This window comes from Diabrotica virgifera, chromosome 2 (genome assembly GCF_917563875.1).
Source record: "Diabrotica virgifera virgifera chromosome 2, PGI_DIABVI_V3a".
Lineage (NCBI taxonomy): Eukaryota > Metazoa > Arthropoda > Insecta > Coleoptera > Chrysomelidae > Diabrotica > Diabrotica virgifera.
In genome coordinates, this window is record NC_065444.1 from 231,002,828 (window position 1) to 231,022,549 (window position 19,722).

At 36.1% G+C, this 19,722-nt stretch overlaps 1 protein-coding gene across 5 annotated transcripts in view; it reads right to left on the reverse strand.

Moving 5' to 3' along the window:
• The window catches only part of LOC126880481 (ATPase family AAA domain-containing protein 2-like), a 168,646-nt gene that overhangs the window by 95,607 nt on the left and 53,317 nt on the right, over positions 1–19,722 (reverse strand). For all 5 annotated transcript variants that reach the window (XM_050644343.1, XM_050644341.1, XM_050644345.1 and 2 more), the window contains 4 exons: positions 10,754–11,048; positions 8,193–8,383; positions 7,804–8,034; positions 3,202–3,279 (listed from right to left, as the gene is read on the reverse strand). In XM_050644343.1, coding sequence (XP_050500300.1) covers positions 3,202–3,279; positions 7,804–8,034; positions 8,193–8,383; positions 10,754–11,048 — 795 coding nt within the window. The remainder of the gene's footprint in view (positions 1–3,201; positions 3,280–7,803; positions 8,035–8,192; positions 8,384–10,753; positions 11,049–19,722) is intronic.

Consider the following 19,722-nt stretch of genomic DNA (forward strand, 5'->3'; position numbering starts at 1 on the left):
GAATGCGAAAACATGGAGTTGATTCCAGTTTACTCCAATTAGCCTCTTCTACTCAAATCCGACTCTCACCTTCACGTTGGTGTCCCCTGTTAACCGAGCAACCCAACCTAGAGATCCGGTATCCAACCCCGGGTGGAAAGTTGGGTCGGGAACTGACGAGAGCGGGTGAAATGGCCCTCCGAAAAGGGGGTTTGGCGTTGGGTTAACTACCCAACCCCGTAAAAACCCATATTTACGAAATCTAAGGGTTTGTTCACTACGGAGAGCAATGGATTGTATCCTCGCCTAGTATCTATTATTGTTGTCGTCCCCCTTCGTATTTACTCAGTGTTGTACGTTTGCCGACAGTATTTAAAATATTGCATATATTTTAACTGGTATTGATACATGGGTACGATACATTGATCGGAGTAAGGCTTGGCGCCTCGTAATGAACACAACTTAAAGTTGAAAATGCTGGACGGAAATCTCGACGACGACCTATGCAACGAAATAAGGACAAATATTAAATTGTGTATGAAGCCATGGATGAATTCCACATGTCCACATCCCTGATAAACTGATAAGATTGGTTAAGGCTACAATGCGTAAAGTTGTTTGTAAAGTCGAAATACAGGGCGAACAATGGCGTTTGAAACGCATGTTGGGCTGCGACCGGGAGATGCGCTGGTATGTCTCATTTTCAACATATCTCTGGAAAAGTCGGTCAGAAATGCTCGAATAGACAACATAGGAAATATTTTTAATAAATCATCCCAAATTTTGGCATATGTAGATGACGTGGACTTAGTTTCCTGCACAACACGCAAGCTAGAAGAAATGTCACCTTCTCAAATGCTTCAAAAAATATAGGCCTGTAAGTAAACGAGGAGAAAACTAAGACGATGGCATCAACACCCAACAATAGAGCCAGAAACATCAGTCACCAATTCACTGTTGATAACTCTACCTTTAAAGTGGTGGACAAATTCACATACTTAGGCACCCTGATCGCCAAGGAGAACGTCATGACGGAAGAAATCAAGTGAAGGATACAACATTTTTGTTTTAATTTATTATAATATAATATTTTGTATTTTATTATAATATAATATTTTGTATTTTGACAACGACATTCGAAGTAGGAGTTTTTTAAGTTAAATTGTGGCTTATTTCCCATTTAGAATAATAAATTACATGAGTAAATGCCACAAAAAATAGAAGCTTTTTATTAGATAGAACAATAGAAGAAATAGAACAATGTTTTAGGTGAAATATGTTTTAAATACGTATCCATAAACTTATAAAAATAATAATCCATTCGTAAATACCGCATATGCATAGAAAGCTTGAAGGATCTGCAATCGTGCAAGTAGTTAGTTTCATTCGGTTCCCTTGGCGCGATGCAGACCCTTAAGTCACATATCGCACCGGCAGACGACATCGGACTGAACTGAAAACTGAAGTTTAATTTTGGTAGAGAGGCGGGCGTGACTTATTTTGCTACGAATTGAGGGGAATAACGCGTAGTTGCCACGCATCAATTCCTTAAGTCAATGTTCTTTGTTAACTAATTAAGTAATTAATAGAATCGCTTAGAAAATAACTATTACATTGCTACTTTATTGAAGTTTTTTTGTGACAATATTAATTTTAATTCTACAATCAACTCTAGTGGAATTAAATATTATTTTACTCTCATGTATCTGACTAATATTTTAGAAGGAAAGATGTAACAGAAATGTAGCAACACTGTTTCAAACTCAAACCAACTCATTCGAGATCGTGACTGCATCTCACTTGTATTCACACAATTAAATATTATCTTTATTCCACACACTAAATAACCCATAGGGTAGTTAAAAAAGTGCCGAATCTGTATACTAAAACAACTCGACATAGATCAAAAAGACATTCGTTGCATAGAAGCTCTTTACTGGAATCAAACAGCTGTTGCCAAGGTGGATAATGAAACGACGCAAGCTCAAAAAATTCTCAGATGTGTATAAGACAGGGATGCATTCTCTCCCCACTACTGCTCATTTTATATTCAGAAAGTATCTTCCAGGAAGCTCTTAAGGAATGCGAAAGCGGAATCAAAGTAAATGGTACCTGGGTCAATAATATACGATATGCAGATGATTCGGTCTTAATAGCAGACAATATAGAAGACCTCCAAAACCTTAATAAAATTGGAGAACATAGCGAGAACATGGGACTTAGCATCAACATAAAAAGGCGAAGTTCCTTATAATCAGCCGTCAATTATGTCAACATCAAAATGCAAAACTAGCATATAACAATCAAGATGTAGAACGCGTAAGAAAATTTAAGTACCTGGGAACCTGGCTATGTGAAGACTGGATGTCGGATATGGAAATTCAATGTCGGATAGAAAGGGCCAAAAGTGCATTCACGAAATTCAGAAACGTCTTTACGAACTCTGACTTTGACCTGAACCTAGGACTAAGATTCACGAAATGCTATATATGGTCGGTGCCCCTATATGGCATGGAAGGATGGACTTTAAAAAAATAAACACAATCAATAAGCTAGACGCATTTGAGATGTGGATTCATCGACGAAAACTTAAAGTTCCCTGGACCGCACGAATAACAAATGAAGAAATCCTGAGAAGAATTGGTACAGAAGGACAACTGCTACAGTCGGAAAAATGAAAGAATACCCATGAACGATCACATCAATCACTTATTTTGTATTTGCTTTCTTTTTCTATAAATAACAAAAGTTTGTTATAGAAAAAGACAGCAAATACAAAATAAGTGATTGATATGATCGTTCATGGGTATTCTTTCATTTTTCCGACTGTATGCACAATTAAATAGAGAAAACGGCATACCTAATTAAAAACCTGGGGCACCTAATTAGAAACGAAAGATACCAGTTTCTGCAAACCTTAAATTGAAGGAAAGATCGAAGGAAGAAGGGAGTGGGCGGGAATAAAATGTCATGGCTCCGTAATGTCAAACAATGGACAGGGCTAAGAAACATAGGAGACCTAATACATACTACAAGGAATAGAGGAAAATGGTCAAACGTGATCGCGAACATCCATTGGTGGATTGCATAAGAAGAAGAAGAATCACAAAATGTTGTCAATAAATCTGTTTCTGACGGACAACATAGTCAGGGATTGAGCAATAAATGCAATAAATAAACGCAATTCCAAAATTTGTAATAAATACAGGCAAATTAACTTACTTGCTTTGGGAGCCTGTTTGGGTCTTCTGTCTCTTAACAAATATTTTCTTCCTTCTTCTTCGGATTCTGAACTGGTATCTAAAAAACAAACATTGTGTTATTTTTATTTTGTAAATGTAAAGGTCAAAAAGAAAATGAAAAGTCAGAATACAAAGGGAAAACAGGAAACAGCAAAACTATGTAAGATAAAAATCAGAATGGATTAAAGAGCAAACGAAGGCAATAGAAGCACATTCTGAATATTGTACTTCATGAAGAAAATTTATTGGTTATCAGTTTAAAATAAAATTTTCGAATTTCTTTCGGCAATATTGGGTCCGTCATTTTGTTTAAAAAAAAATGTTAGATTTGTAATCAGCGACCTTAAACTACCAAATTTGACAAAAAAATTGCGTTTTGATTGATATTTTCAATTTCTTTCCGCCATGTTGCATCCACCATTTTGTTTTTGAGAAAAAATAATATCAGATTCGTAATCAGCGATGCCAAAAACCCTTACGAACGAAAGTAATTCCGAAGTGTATAAACAATATATACTTTTGAAGGTCCATGACCACGTTTTCGGCATTTGGAACCACAGTGCGATGGGCAGCACACCTCAGAACACATTCTGACGAAAGAATAGTAAGGCCGGTAAGGGAATAAGTCCCAACTTCAAGAAGACTATGTGTACGACCAAGATTCCGGTAGCGAGATCATATAGCAGGAGACCTTAAAGCTATTAGACGGAGAGGCAGCGCTGAAAAATCTATTTGAATTTACTAAAGCTAGATTTTTCACAGTTGATTACTGTGAGTGTGTAGAGAAACATACTGCGGTCGGTCAAGCGAAACGTAGAACAGGGGTTACTGAGAGGGTATCAAAGTTGCTTTCCTACGAAGGTAATTATTTCCATTTACTAAGGCTGAAAATCAGTACACACATTCTAAATTAAATATAAATAAAAGTTATTATAGTCGGTCAGCTGTATGACGGGACAGAGCCGGTCGGTCGGCCCCAATAGTCGATTGAGGAAATGAAGCATTTTGGCTCGCAATTTTTTCGTCCAACATGGATTTACTTGAAATTTTGACAGAAGGTAGGGAATAGTCCAAGGATCATTTTCTATATCATGCCGCTATCATACGCTAAAACCTTGGGCGTCGTTGCCACCCCATCTCGGGGGTGGGAATTTTTTATTATATTTTAACCATGTAATTCGATGGAAAAAGTGATTCTAAGAAAAAAATGTTTTTTACATTTTCTTCGTAAAACTAATATTTTTCGAGTTATTCGCGCTTGAAAATAACAGTTTTTCGACGAAAAAATCGACTTTTTTAGAGGGTTTTTTGAGAATACCTCGAAAAATATGCATTTAATAAAAAAAACTGTGGATATCAAAATTGTATCTTTTAGTAATACAAACCAAATTCTTTTCCAATAATATCTTTAAGACCAATACAAACCGAGATACGGCATGTTAAAGGTTAGCTTTTTTCGTCAAATGCATAATTTGAAATATTCAAAGCCAAATAATGGGAAAAATTTACATTTTTCGAGGAAAACTTAAATAATCTTTTTTCAAGTATACAATTAGACCTTTCAAAAAATAAAAATAAAACGTTTCTAGCATGAAAATTAAGCGACTTATAATCAAAAAATGTCGGTACCTGCTTTTCTCTATGAAAAAAATCAGCGAAAACAACCCTAGCTACCTTCCTAATTCAAAATTGGTCTTGACCTTACTATAGTTCCTTTTATATTTATATTATCAATACACTCAAGGAGTTTGACCAATTTAAAATTCCTAATTTTGGAAAAATATTATATCTCACTGTGTACTGATTTTCAGCCTTAGTAAATGGATTTAATTACCTTCGTAGGAAAGCAACTTTGATACCCTCTCAGTAATGAGACCCCTCAAAAATGATTTTGTAGGATATTTAAAGAGCTATAAGACTGTGTAAATCAAATTCCATAAGATGCCTTAGTTTTTAATTGAGGCGGGTTTAAAGGGCTCGAATAAGGGGGTGTTTGCTGGTAAATAGAGGTTTTAAACAGCTATATCTGGCTAACTATTCACTGTAATGAAAATCTATGCACATGGTAATTTTAGTCATTAAAAAAGCTACAATTTAGTAGTTTATAATTTTTTTCATATCTTCAGTATTTTCGGAGATATTTTGAAGTAAAAGGTGAAAAATACCAAATTGCAAAAAATCAATTTTTCTTTAAACTCCAATTTTTCCAAAATTAGGCATTTTAAATAGGTCAAATTCCTTGAATGTATTGATAATATAATAATAAAAGGAACTACAGAAAGGTGAAGACCAATTTTGAATTAGGAAGATAGTTAGGGGGTTGTTTTCACTGATTTTTTTCATAGAGAAAAGCAGGTAGCGACATTTTTTTGTAAGTCACTTAATTTTCGTGCTAGAAACTTTTTATTATTTTTTTTTTTGAAAGGTCTAATTGTATAGTTGAAAAAAGATTATTTAAGTTTTCCTCGAAAAATGCAAATTTTTCCCATTATTTGGCTTGGAATATTTCAAATTGTGCATTTGACGAAAAAAGCTAACCTTTAACATGGCGTATCTCGGTTTGTATTGGTCTTAAAGATATTATAGGAAAAGAATTTGGTTTGTATTACTAAAAGATACATTTTCGATATCCACAGTTATTTTTGATTAAATGCATATTTTTCTAGGTATTCTCAAAAAACCCTCTAAAAAAGTCGATTCTTTCGTCGAAACACTGTTATTTTCAAGCGCGAATAACTCGAAAAATATTAGATTTACGAAGAAAATGTAAAAAACATTTTTTTCTTAGAATCACTTTTTCCATCGAATTACATGGTTAAAATGTAATAAAAAATTCTCATCGCCGAGATGGGGTGGCAACCACCCCCAAGGTTTTAGCGTACCTATAATAGCGGCATGATATAGAAAATGATCCTTGGACTATTCCCTACCTTCTGTGAAAATTTCAAGGAAATGCATGCTGGACGAAAAAATTGCGGTCCAAAATGCTTCAATTCCTTAATCGACTATTGGGGCCGACCGACCGGCTCTGTCCCGTCATACAGCTGACCGACTATAATAACTTTTATTTATATTTAATTTAGAATGTGTGTACTGATTTTCAGCCTTAGTAAATGGAAATAATTACCTTCGTAGGAAAGCAACTTTGATACCCTCTCAGTAACCCCTGTTCTACGTTTCGCTTGACCGACCGCAGTATGTTTATCTACACACTCACAGTAATCAACTGTGAAAAATCTAGCTTTAGTAAATTCAAATAGATTTTTCAGCGCTGCCTCTTGGTCTATATGGGCGTCGAGATTTTGATGTAGATTACTCAAGACAGAGAGGAATGGAAGCATGTTGTCAAGTCGGTTAAAATCCATGAAGGATTGTAACACTACGGAGTAAATAAGTAAGTAAAGGCACATTTACTAATAGTGATGGCGGTTGTATACAGGGTGTCCCAGACTAAGTTACCCACGCTATATCTCTTAAACGAATAGAGATTTTCGAATGGGATAAAAGGTGTTATATTCTACTTGTAATACACTTTAATATGGCGTACAAAAAAATCATCCCCTAAATAATCATCCCTTAGTTACAACCCCTAACTTTAATTTTTTTAATAGCACCCTGTATATTTTTGTATAGTTTTGGATGTGGTCTTTTATCGTCTATTCAACACATTTTTTGAAAATAAAATCGGTTCGTATATAACCTAGAAACTATCAGTTTATTTTTGTTAAATTGTGTGTCCCAGACTAATTTATCCAGGCTATATTTCTTAAACGAATAGAGATTTTCGAATGGTACAAAAACTGATCTATTCCATTTGTAATACACTTTCATATGGCGTAGAAAAAATTCATCCCCTAAATATTCATCCCTAACTTACAGGGTGCTATTAAAAAAAATAAAGTAAAGGGTTGTAACTAAGGAATGAATATTTAGGGGATATTTTTTTTCTAGGCCATTTTTGTCCCATTCGAAAATCTCTATTCGTTTATCAAATATAGCCTTGATAAATTAGTCTGGGACACATAATTAACAAAACTAAACTGATATTTTCTTGGTTATTTACGAACCGATTTTATTTTCAAAAAATGTGTTGAATAGACGATAGAAGACCACATCCAAAACTATAAAAAAATATATAGGGTGCTATTAAAAAAGTTAAAGTTAGGGGTTGTAACTAAGGGATGATTATTTAGGGGATGATTTTTTGTACGTTATATTAAAGTGTATTACAAGTAGAATATATAACCTTTTGTCCCATTCGAAAATCTCTATTCCTTTAAGAGATATAGCGTGGGTAAGTTAGTCTGGGACACCCTGTATATATAGTCCGTCCGCTATAACTTTTCCCATGCGGTACGATTCATTTTCAATCAAATTAAGTCAAAACATAAATTGAAACGAACGTCGATGTGTATATACATTTTGTATACTGTATACTATAGGTATACAATATACTACACACATCGGCGTACGTTTCACTTTCTGTTTTGACTTAATTTGATTGAAAATGAATCGTACCGCATGGGAAAAGTTATAGCGGACGGACTATACTTTTGTAATATTACGAGGAAAATATATTTACCTATTGCATCCACTGGTTGAGATCTGACTTGCCTTACTTGACGTCTTCTTGAAGGATAACTGGATTCAAGTATTAAATTATTACTTCTATTGGGCCGACTTCTGGTTCTAAGTCTAGTGAGCGGTTCTATCTGGCTTGTTTGTCTCTCTTCTTCTTCTTCCTCCTCCTCATCCTCCTCTTCACTATCCGAAGATTGTTCAGCTTTACCATTAGCTGGTTTTTCATCCACCGCTACAACATTTGCAATAAATTAATGAATACAACTTTTTTGTCGAATTAATTTCAAAAAACGTATTCAACTTTTAAAATCTTCTATTGATCACAATTACTTTATTTTTATGGTTACCAAAATAAAAAATATACAAACGATAAATTAAAAAATATATTACTAATATTTCCATTAACGGTTGGTTCTTCTTTCATTGCGGGTTTTTTAGCTTCTTCGTGGGGTTCCTCTGTGTCATTATCTTCGCCATAATTCATAGTTTTCGATCTTCTTAACCTTCCCATGAATCTATTTTCAACATTTTCTCCCTTTTTATTTTCTTTGTCGTTCGACGTCCTCCTGGTTTCTACCATCCTGTAACACAAAAATAATTAACATTTTATCTGTACAAATTAATGAACTAAAAAACAGCATTTTCTAAAATAAAATGTTTTCCTTGTAAACAAAATGCAGAAAGGGGCAAACGTAAAAAAAGAAAACTAATTTTTTTTTTCAAGTCATCCGATATTTTTATTTCTCCATATTGTGTCATTCAGGCAACCTGCGGCTCTGTTTACTCTATTCACTTAATCTTCCACTTCTGTTTCGAGCCTTCTGTAGCTAGATAGTGTGATGCCTAGGTATTTAAACTCCATCACTTGTTCTATTATCTGACCTTCCAGCTCCAATTTACATCTTATTAAATGTGCTGTTATGTTTTTTAGTTCTTACTTTTTTTACTATTTCTTCCATGATCAGGTAATGCGTTATAGAGAATTCGATAATCTGTGACGCACTGAAAAAAGGGTTTGGGACGATCTATACAGTATTCAGTTTTTAGGATTTCCTGCGGACTATGGTAGTGTAGTATGGTCAGCTCTCTGCGTCATATGCTGATCACGCAATAATAACGTATTCGACAAGTTAAAAAAATTTAGCGGCACCAAAGCGTATACTTAAATTACCCTTCGGAAGTGAATGTGTTAAAAATAAAACAAAAACAATAAAACACTGAAAACCGCAAAATGTATTATAACTATGTGACTACAGCTGTTTCGGCAGAGTGCCTTTCTCAAGTGATTTAGTTTACTATGGGTTTGCCTTTTTAAAGTATTTAACTGAAGAGGTCGAGGAGTGGGGAGCTGTTTGTCTCGAGTTGGTCATTCAGAATTATATCTGTATTTTTTAATTTATTAATTTCCATAGATTCTAATAAAAATAGCTTAAGGCCTTTATGGAAATTAATAAATTAAAAAATACAGATATAATTCTGAATGACCAACTCGAGACCAACAGCTCCCCACTCCTCAACCTCTTCAGTTAAAGACTTTAAAAAGGCAAACCCATAGTAAACTAAATCACTTGAGAAAGGCATTCTGCCGAAACAGCTGTAGTCACACAGTTATAAGAAATTTTGTGGAAGTATAGAAAACAAAAGTTTTCAGTGTTTTATTGTTAGATAAATAGAACTTCCATCAAGTAACGGTCGAATCCATCAATTATAAAACAAAAACTTAATTTCACAAAATAATTTAAAATATTGTTGAAGTTATACTTCTTTACTCGCGATATGAGGGTGAATTTTTATATGTTAAAACCTACGATCCCGGCGCATGCGCATTATAACTTTGTTCTGATTGGATGTTCAAATGACATGTCAAAAATTATTCAATGTGGCAGCTGTAGCGCAGCTGTGGTTTGGACGGTTGACGGTTTGGTTATGTATGGTTATTGCGTTTTAAAATTTGTGGGAAGAGAAACAACAAAGGTTGGTTAATAGTTATACTACCTTTTTAAATAGTTTTCATATTATATTTTTGAAGTTATACTTCAAAATGTTTTAATTTATGTATGTATCAGTCCAGAAAAGGTGTGGAAAGAATATATTAGTGTTTTTAAATATATTTTTCTACAAACGTGTTAAAAATGCAATTTTTAGGACTCCATAGGAGCGTTAAAACTGCTACTTTAAGGCACTAGTGCTATAAAATTTTTAAGGCACTGCAGTTAAAAGTAAATTGTCAAATTGTGAAACGTCAAAATATTTATATTTCATTTATTAGCATTAATATTAATAATACAACTTACGCAATTTGAAAAAGGTGGTTTAAAAGGTTTTTTATTATAATTTTGTGTCTTTGGATTTGTCTTCCTTGGGCGTAAAATAATAAAACATCTATTTTTATATTTCACTTGTCACCGTGATGTATAATTATGTATATCTGAAAGGTAAATAGCATGCGGCTTGATGACCTTGTTGGTAGAGTATTGGACCAGAGATAAAAAAATCGCGAGATTGCGGGTTCAAATCCCGGACGATTCATATTTTTTTCTTTTTTTTTTTTTTTAATATTTGGCATTGTTAATTAAGTTTTGGTTCATTTTTGGTAATTATTGTTAATTTTTTGTATTGTAACTGTTAAGTAGGTATATTTATTTCGTTGAAATTATATTATAATAGAAGTATAACTTCTTACGTGCGTACAAAGTACACACATATTCTTTTTTTTTTATGTAAAAGAAACAAATAAACGACTTACAATCAATTCATTCTACTTAGAACGACCGGATTCGCATACTTCTAGACTACTGAAAACGTTCTCTTTGAGCCAATAAAACGAAAAACATAAGCAATATTAAAATAATATTCGCAAAAGCATCTAATCATAACTGAGATCAATAAAAATAATTCATTATTCGAGGGTTAGCATAAAATACCTGAAAAGAAAATAAAAGAAAACTTACTCTTCTTTTATTTCATCATCCTTTTCAATATTCCTCTTACGTCTTTTCGAAGCATCTTCTACACCATAATCGTAAAGATATTTCGGCGTTTTGATTTCGTGTCTAAGTCTTACATCGTTGTTTCGCCTTGTGATTCGACCAGAAATTTCGATTTTATTGTGAGCATCAGCGGCGTATCGACTGTCTTCCTCCGAGTATCCGGCATGGAGGTTCGGATAACCGACTTTATGCATTTGACTGTCGTCTAGCCAGGACATGTTATCTGCTTGTTTTCTGGTACTTCTTCTTACTCTACCTAAATAAATCAAATCAAATTTAATCAATGTATTTATAGTATTTTTACTACAAAAGCAAGATTACGTAGGTCAAAATTTCTGACGTAAAAGCACTGTCAAAACATTAGAATGTGACTTTTCATCATGGCCACGTTTATGTCATTACTTGTCAGATATTTTTCTTTGTTTTTGTTTACTATAAAAATAATATCTAATTCTTTATTCTAATTAATGATGCCAATCGGATTTCATCAATAGGGCTTTTAATTCACAGTCACTTGTTTCGAGCTTCTGTCATATCTCGTATAATCCGTGTTTATTAATATTATACATAAATTATACAACATATGACAGAAGCTCGAAACAAATGACAATCGATGAAAAGCCCTATTGCCGAAATATATTAATCATATGCCAAAATAAGTATTTGTTAATCTTAACGAAAATAATGATATTCCGTAACGTCAACTCTAGAATTGAAATTTGTGGAGCACAGCTAAAATACGACACCAACGCGGTACTTCCCGATCTTGAATAAGCGTCCACATGTTATAATATTTTAATAAGAAAAACGTAATCGCGATTACAACGAGAATTTTAGAATTATATTAATTAAATAACCAAAAACATTTATTATTATCAATGATATAAATTTTCTAAAACAATTATTTAAGTTCAATATTCCAAAAAATAATTTTAGTTAAATATTTCAGACATTCGTACGCTACTCATACATTCAAACACAAATGACAGTTCAGTGTTGCTGGTTGCGGTCATCCTGGGTCAATGAAACACATGCTGCGAGCTGTGAAATAATCTATTTTAATGATTATACCTACACTATGATAATATTCTAATTAATATACACTCACCGGCAGAGAAAACGGGCACCCCAAAAAATGGGACATTTTTAATGTCTTGTATTTCCTAAACCTGATGTCCGATTTAAGTAATTTTTTTAATATGTTATAGCCTTATTCTTTATCAATATCGCTGTAATAATATTGTTGCTAGACAGGTACATTGTCATTGTATACAGGGTGTACGAATCTAACTGTGTTTTTTTCTCAAACTTTGGAACACCCTGTGGAATGTTCTAGCTTTTATAAAATACTAAAATTAAAACCCAACTATAGCCACAGATTTTCTTAACATTCTGTTTTTTTATTCATTCGCTTATGTTGGATAATAAAAAAGTTAGGCACTTTAACAACTACCCCTGTTTTTCGTCAATACAGGGTGTTTTTCAATAAGTACGGCAAGCTTTAAGGGGTAATTCTGCATGATAAAATAATGACAGTTTGCTTTATAAACTTATGCCTGCAAATACTCCGTTTCTGAGATAGGGGGTGTTGAAATTGTTCGTACAAAATGACGATTTATTTATTGCTCTAAAACGGTTTGTGATATGCAAATGAAATTTGGTAGGTTTTAAGAGCTAGTTATTGCGCATTTTTTGGCATACAATTGAGAATTTTATATTCACCATTGGCGTGCATACGGGATATATCTAAAATATTTATACCCGTATGCACGCCAACGGTGAATATAAAATTCTTAATTGTATGCCAAAAAATGCGCAATAACTACCTCTTAAAATCTACCAAATTTCATTTGCATATCACAAACCGTTTTAGAGAAATAAATAAATCGTCAGTTTGTAAGAACAATTTCAACACCCCCTATCTCGGAAACGAAGCATTTGCGGGCATACGTTTATAAAGCAAACTGTCATTATTTTATCATGCAGAATTACCCCTTAAAGTTTGCCGTACTTATTTAAAAACACCCTGTATTAACGAAAAACAGGGGTAGTTGTTAAAGTGCTTAACTTTTTTATTATCCAACATAAGCGAATGAATCAAAAAACAGAATGTTAAGAAAACCTGAGGCTATAGTTTGGTTATAATTTCAGTATTTTATAAAAGCTAGAACATTCCACAGGGTGTTCCAAAGTCTGAGAAAAAAACAGTTTGATTCGTACACCCTGTATACAATGACAATGTACCTGTCTAGCAACAATATTATTACAGCGATATTGATAAAGAATAAGGCTAACATATTAAAAAAATTACTTAAATCGGACATCAGGTTTAGGAAATACAAGACATTAAAAATGACCCATTTTTTGGGGTGCCCGTTTTCTCTACCGGTGAGTGTATTTCGGCAAGTAATAAAAACCAATTGGCATCATTAATTAAAATAAATAATTATAGATATTATTTTTATAGTAAAAAAAAACAAAGAAAAATATCTCTGACAAGTAATGACATAAATGTGGCCATGATGAAAAGTCACATTCTAATGTTTTGACAGTGCTCATACGTCAAAAATTTTGACCTACGTAATCTTGCTTTTGTAGTAAAAATACTATAGTAGCATATAAACATAATGTAGCGTGATTAGTGTAATTACTTCTAATTACAATAAAACCAGCGGTTCGTAATTTATATACGACTTTATTTTTTATTTATACAAGTTTACTTTACAAACTTTAGCTTAAGACTAACTCTATTTACAAATATGTCCTATTTATATATGCGATACAGATATTCCAGAAATATCTATATATCTCCAGCTATGTCCATGTGACTCGACCGCTTGCACGTCATCGGCGCTGCATCGGCGTATCTCGAAACATCGATAGTGTTCTGTCTGTGCGGAGACGGGAGCTGGTATACGAGGGTAGGTCAATAATTATTTTGTTACACTGCTCCCCTCTTAAGATCTGAGCGTCCCGATCAGCAACTCTAGATGGCCCAGGATGGCGGAATCTACAGGATTCTCCAGCTCTGCATACACCCCTAGAAAAGAAGTAACAGTCTACTGTCTTTGAAGGGTATGACATCTTTGGGTTCATGCAACACACAGTAATCCGTACGCCAGTTTCTCGGAAGATCACTTCCAGCATGCTTCTCACAATCTTCCAATCCAGATTTTCTACTGCATGGCCAATTTTTGGTAAAGCCAAATCTTTGATGTCATAATTACAGACCATTTTCTTCAAATTAGTTAGAGCACGCCATATGTTCTCGTAGCTTGGCGTGTCCGTATAAGACTTCCTGGTCACTATATACAGCAAAGATCGAGGACCATCTTCCAATCGCAATACTCTTCCAATTTTAGGTTGTTGATTCCTTAACTCGTCCAGGCGGCCGAACTTTCTATTGAATACGGACGAGATTCCTTTAGTCATTTCGAGGTCTTGGGCAACACAGTGGGCTAGAGAGACGTTTTCTGGAACACCAAACAGATCTTGCTGAACTTCTGTGGTCACGCCGAATCTAGCACTCTTTCTTTCTGCGTAATTTGACATAAATTCCTTAAAACTTGGCTGTGGTGCATCTTTCATCTCCTGTTGGAGGACTCGGGCTTCCTCTGTTTCATTTGAGCCAGCATATGGTGCAAGACGATTTATGTGAATAACTTTTGGTTTACCGTTTGGTAACTTCTTAATTCTGTATATTACGTCATTTATTTTCTTCTTAACTTCATACGGACCTTCCCATTGTCTTTGCAGTTTAGGACACAGGCCTCGACGACGTTGTGGATTATAAAACCAGACAAGATCACCTACTTCGAAGCTTTCATTCTTGCAGCGAGAATCATATTGATCTTTCATTCTGTCACTGGCTATCTGGATGTGTTGTCGGGCAAGTTCATGAATGTTGTTCATTCGTAACTTCAGGCGGTCTACGTATTCTTCGCCTGCAACATATTCCTCGGAAGGTCTGCAGCCAAACTCTAGGTCGCAGGGCAAACGAACTTCACGACCCAACATCAGGCAGGTTGGTGTTTGACCTGTAGTTTCATTCACGGCCGAGCGGTAGGCCATCAGGAATAAATGAATGTGTTGGTCCCAATCTCGCTGATGTTCAGATACAACTTTGGACAAGTGTTTACCCATCGTTCGGTTCATCCTCTCGACCATTCCATCTGATTGAGGATGCAGGGGTGTTGTTCTGGTCTTATTGGCACCAATCAATTTACAAACGTTTTGGAAAAGAGCTGACTCAAAGTTTCGCCCTTGGTCGGAGTGGATCTCCAAGGGAACACCAAATCGGCTGAAGAATTCTTCAACAAGTACCTCTGCAACGGTAGCAGCTTCTTGATTCGGTAATGCATAGGCCTCGGTCCATTTCGTAAAATAGTCCATGGCTACCAGAATGTATTTATTTCCAGCATCGGTTTCTGGAAATGGACCTGCAATGTCGATTGCTACTCTTTCCATAGGACTTCCAACATTGTACTGTCTCATGGGTGCTCTCTTTTTACCAACTGGACCATTACCGGATGCACACAGTTCACATTTCCGGCACCATCTTCTTACATCATCTTTACAGTTCACCCAATAGAACCGTTCTCGAACCTTTTGCAGAGTCTTCGTAATACCAAAGTGTCCACCTGATGTACCGTCATGCAACTGACGCAATACTTCTGACACTTTACTTTTAGGTACAATCAACTGAAGCTTAGATTCTGTACCATCATCGTTCTCAAAGGTTCTGTACAGAAGATCATCTTTTAGTATCAGGCAATTCCATTGGCTCCAGTAGGCCTTGACTTCCGGACTACATGCACTAATGTTTTGCCAACTAGGTCTCTCACCTCGACGCATCCAATCCAATACTCTTTTTATACATGGATCGTCTTCTTGGGCTTCTTGTAACTGTTGTGGCTGCCATTGCTCATTAACGACGGTGGTTCGTCTCACGGGGCAAAATCGTTCCTCTAATTTGGCACAGTGATTACAATTTGCACTGCATGGTCGTCTCGAAAGGGCATCAGCATTTGAATGAACTCTTCCGGCCCTGTGTTCTATCTCATAATCATATTCTTGAAGTCGTTCCAACCATCTTACCATCTGGCCCTCTGGATTACGGAATTGTATGAGCCATTTTAGAGCAGCGTGATCTGTTCGAAGAAGGAACTTTCTGCCGTACAAGTATTTATGGAAATGTTCGCAAGCCTTCACTACACCCAGCAGTTCTCTTCTGGTAACGCAATAGTTTCTTTCTGGTTTCGACAGGACTTTGCTGAAATAAGCGATGACTTTTTCCTGTCCATCCTGGATTTGTGAGAGAACAGCTCCTATGGCACTGTTGCTAGCATCGGTATCCAAAACAAATTTTCCTGCCTGTCCCGGGTAGCTTAATATCGGTGCACTGATCAGAGCCCTTTGTAGTTGTTCGAAAGCTTTTTGACACTCCTCACTCCATGTATATTCTTTGCCCTCCTCCGTCAACTTTGTTAGGGGCTTGGAGATATTGGCAAATCCTTTGACAAATCGTCGGTAATATGTACATAGGCCAAGGAAACTTCTAATTTCATGTTTATCTTTTGGTACTGGCCAATCTTTAATTGCATCAATCTTTTCAGGATCAGCTGTTACACCATTACTCGATACAATATGTCCTAAGTACTTGACTTCTTGTCGAAACATGTGACATTTCTTCGGACTTAACTTCAAGTTCGCTGCCCTCAATCGTTGAAAGACGTCTATTAGATTCTTGGCATGTTCATCAAAGGACCTTCCAACCACAATTACATCATCCAAGTAAATCAGGCATGTTTTCCATGTTAGACCTCTTAAAACTGCTTCCATTAATCTTTCAAATGTGGCAGGGGCATTACATAAACCAAACGGCATAGCCGTAAACTGCCAAAGCCCTGATCCTATCGAAAATGCGGTTTTCTCCCGATCGGCTGGCTCCATGTCTACTTGCCAATATCCACTTTTTAAATCGAGTGTGGAAAACCAACGAGAACCGGAGAGAGTATCCAATGTATCGTCTATTCTGGGCAAAGGATAACTATCTTTTTTTGTTACCGCATTGAGCTGGCGGTAGTCGATACAAAAACGCGTTGAACCATCTTTCTTCTTTACCAGAACTACTGGTGATGTCCATGGACTGTTCGATGGTTCAATTACCCCTTGTTTGTCCATATCCTTGATAATCTCTTCGGCTTCATCTCTTTTCGCAAATGGAAGTCGTCTAGGCCGTTGTCTGATTGGCTGAGCGTCTCCGGTATTTATTTTATGCGTTACTATGCTTGTTTTTCCCTTATCCTTCGTGTCAATAGCAAAAACATCTTGATACTCTATCAGCATAGATGTCACTTTTTCCGTTCGTTCATGATCAAGATCTTGGCATCTTTCAATGATCATCTCAACAAGCTCCTTTGGATACTTCGCCTTCGATGATTTCTCATTGGTATTCACAGAGCAAATTGAAGCCACGGGAACACACTGCCCGATCAAAGCTCCTCTACTTAACTTGATAGCAGTTTCCCTTAAATTCATAACTCTTACAGGGATCACATCTCGAACTTTTACCAAAGTTTTCGCCGTTAGGAACTCGACATTATCCACATCTTCGACCATCCTTAAACTTCCCTCTCGGCAGTGTCCATCAAGCATGGTCATCAGAATTTTCTCACTATTACCGGGTATGGTTACGTCGCATGTAGTAAGTAAGCGGATGACATCTTCTTTGTCGTCGTGAAAGGGCAACTCTTCACCATTGATCTTGAGAACTCCATTTTGAACATCCAATATTGCCCCCACTTTCCTTAGTACGTCCATCCCCAATATGAATTTGTCGGAGATCTCGGCAATTAATACTTGATGTTCAACTGTGGTCTGGCCAATGGATACTGACATATTAGCCTCGCCATATGTATTAATTAGCTCACCAGTCGCTGTTCTAAGCTTTACTGTTGCAGGTGATAATTTATTATGGTCTCGTACTACATCTGGACGTGCGATAGTTCTCGTTGCACCTGTATCCACCAAAAATGATCTACATCTATTACTGATACGACCTTCGATGTATAAGTTGTGGATTCCACCGGAGGACGTAAGGTTGACAGTTACTATGGGGGCTCTAGTTCTCGAGGTCGGCAGTTGCCCCTTGGTGTCGACCCGCTCTAGTTTTCCGACGGCTGTACGATCTTCTTACAATTACGACGAATGTGGCCTACGTCTCCACAATTCCAACATCTAGGCTCGCGTCTCTTTGGCATCTGATTACTTAATACTCTCCGTATCATTTCCTCCAGACGTTCATCGTTGTGTTCGTCACTTTCTTCAATGGTTCTTACTCTATGGCCTCGTGAAGTTTGACTAGCCGTTTCGTGTTCCAATGCAATAGCAAGTGCTTCATCTAAAACTTTCGGTCTTGCTAGTCGTAAAGCTTTCTGTAGTTCATTATCTTTCAGCCCATTGACGAAGGTATCTACTGCAATTTCTTCTAAAACGCTGTCTGGCACCTCTGGATAAGCCAACCGCACCACACGAGCCACATCTGCTTCAAATTCTTGCAGATTCTCACTTGCTCGTTGACTTCTACTTCGCAGTTGTGCTTTGTATACTTGTTGTAGATGGGCATCTCCATAGCGTTTTTCTAGACGAGTGAACAAGGTCTGGTAACAATTTTCTTGACCCTTGGGAATTGACCTTAATATATCTGCAGCATCACCTCGTAAAGCAGCAGTCAAGGAAACAGCCTTTTCTTGTTCGGTCCAATGATTGGCGGTCGCAATAGCTTCAAACTGTCTAAGATATATGGACCAAGAGGACTTTCCATCAAATGGTGGTAATTTGAATCTCATATTATGCGACGTTTCGTCTCTCGGTAGTTCATCTTTCACTAAAGGATCTAACGTTGCTGCATTAACTGATGGTTGTACTTTTGTATCGGTTATCCTGCTCTCTAGCTGTTTGATCTTTTCTTCTACGGTCTCTACACTTTTCTGCATCTTATCGAATGTTCTAGAAACTTCTTCAAATTTCTCATTGTTCTGTTTACAAACTTCTTCTAGTTTTTCGTTGTTTTGCCTACAGACCTCTTTAATTATTTGAGAAGTCTCATCGAATCTTTTAGCAACATTTTCGAATTTCTCGTCGCTTTTTCTACTAACTTCTTCAAGTTTCTCGTCGCTTCTTCTACTAACTTCTTCAAGTTTCTCGTCGCTTCTTCTACTAACTTCTTCAAGTTTCTCGTCGCTTCTTCTAGAAGTTTCATCGATCGTTTCAGAAACAGTTTTTAATTTCGATAAGATTACTTGTTCTGCTGACTGGAAGTGGAACGTCTTTGGGTCTTCTCCGTTCTTCGTGAGGACATCCTCGAGTCGTGCTTGTAGGACTATCTTGAGCCCACTGCTGTCCAGATCCCGTTCCTCGAGCTGTTCACGGAGCTGTTTTACTGTAAGTTCTTGTAGCAACATCTTTGGTCGGCACACACGTACTTTCCAAAATGTCTTTTAACAGTCTTTCCGAATACCGAACAATCAACGCACTTTAACTATTCCCGACGAATAAAGTCCAAAAGTATTTTAAAGTCTTTCCGAATACCGAACAATTAACGCACTCCGGTTATTCCCGACGAATAAAGTTCAAAAGTCTTTTAAAGTCTCTCTGTAATTCACTTATTTATATCGCACTAAGTTAACCGAACACCGACACCAACTGTAGCGTGATTAGTGTAATTACTTCTAATTACAATAAAACCAGCGGTTCGTAATTTATATACGACTTTATTTTTTATTTATACAAGTTTACTTTACAAACTTTAGCTTAAGACTAACTCTATTTACAAATATGTCCTATTTATATATGCGATACAGATATTCCAGAAATATCTATATATCTCCAGCTATGTCCATGTGACTCGACCGCTTGCACGTCATCGG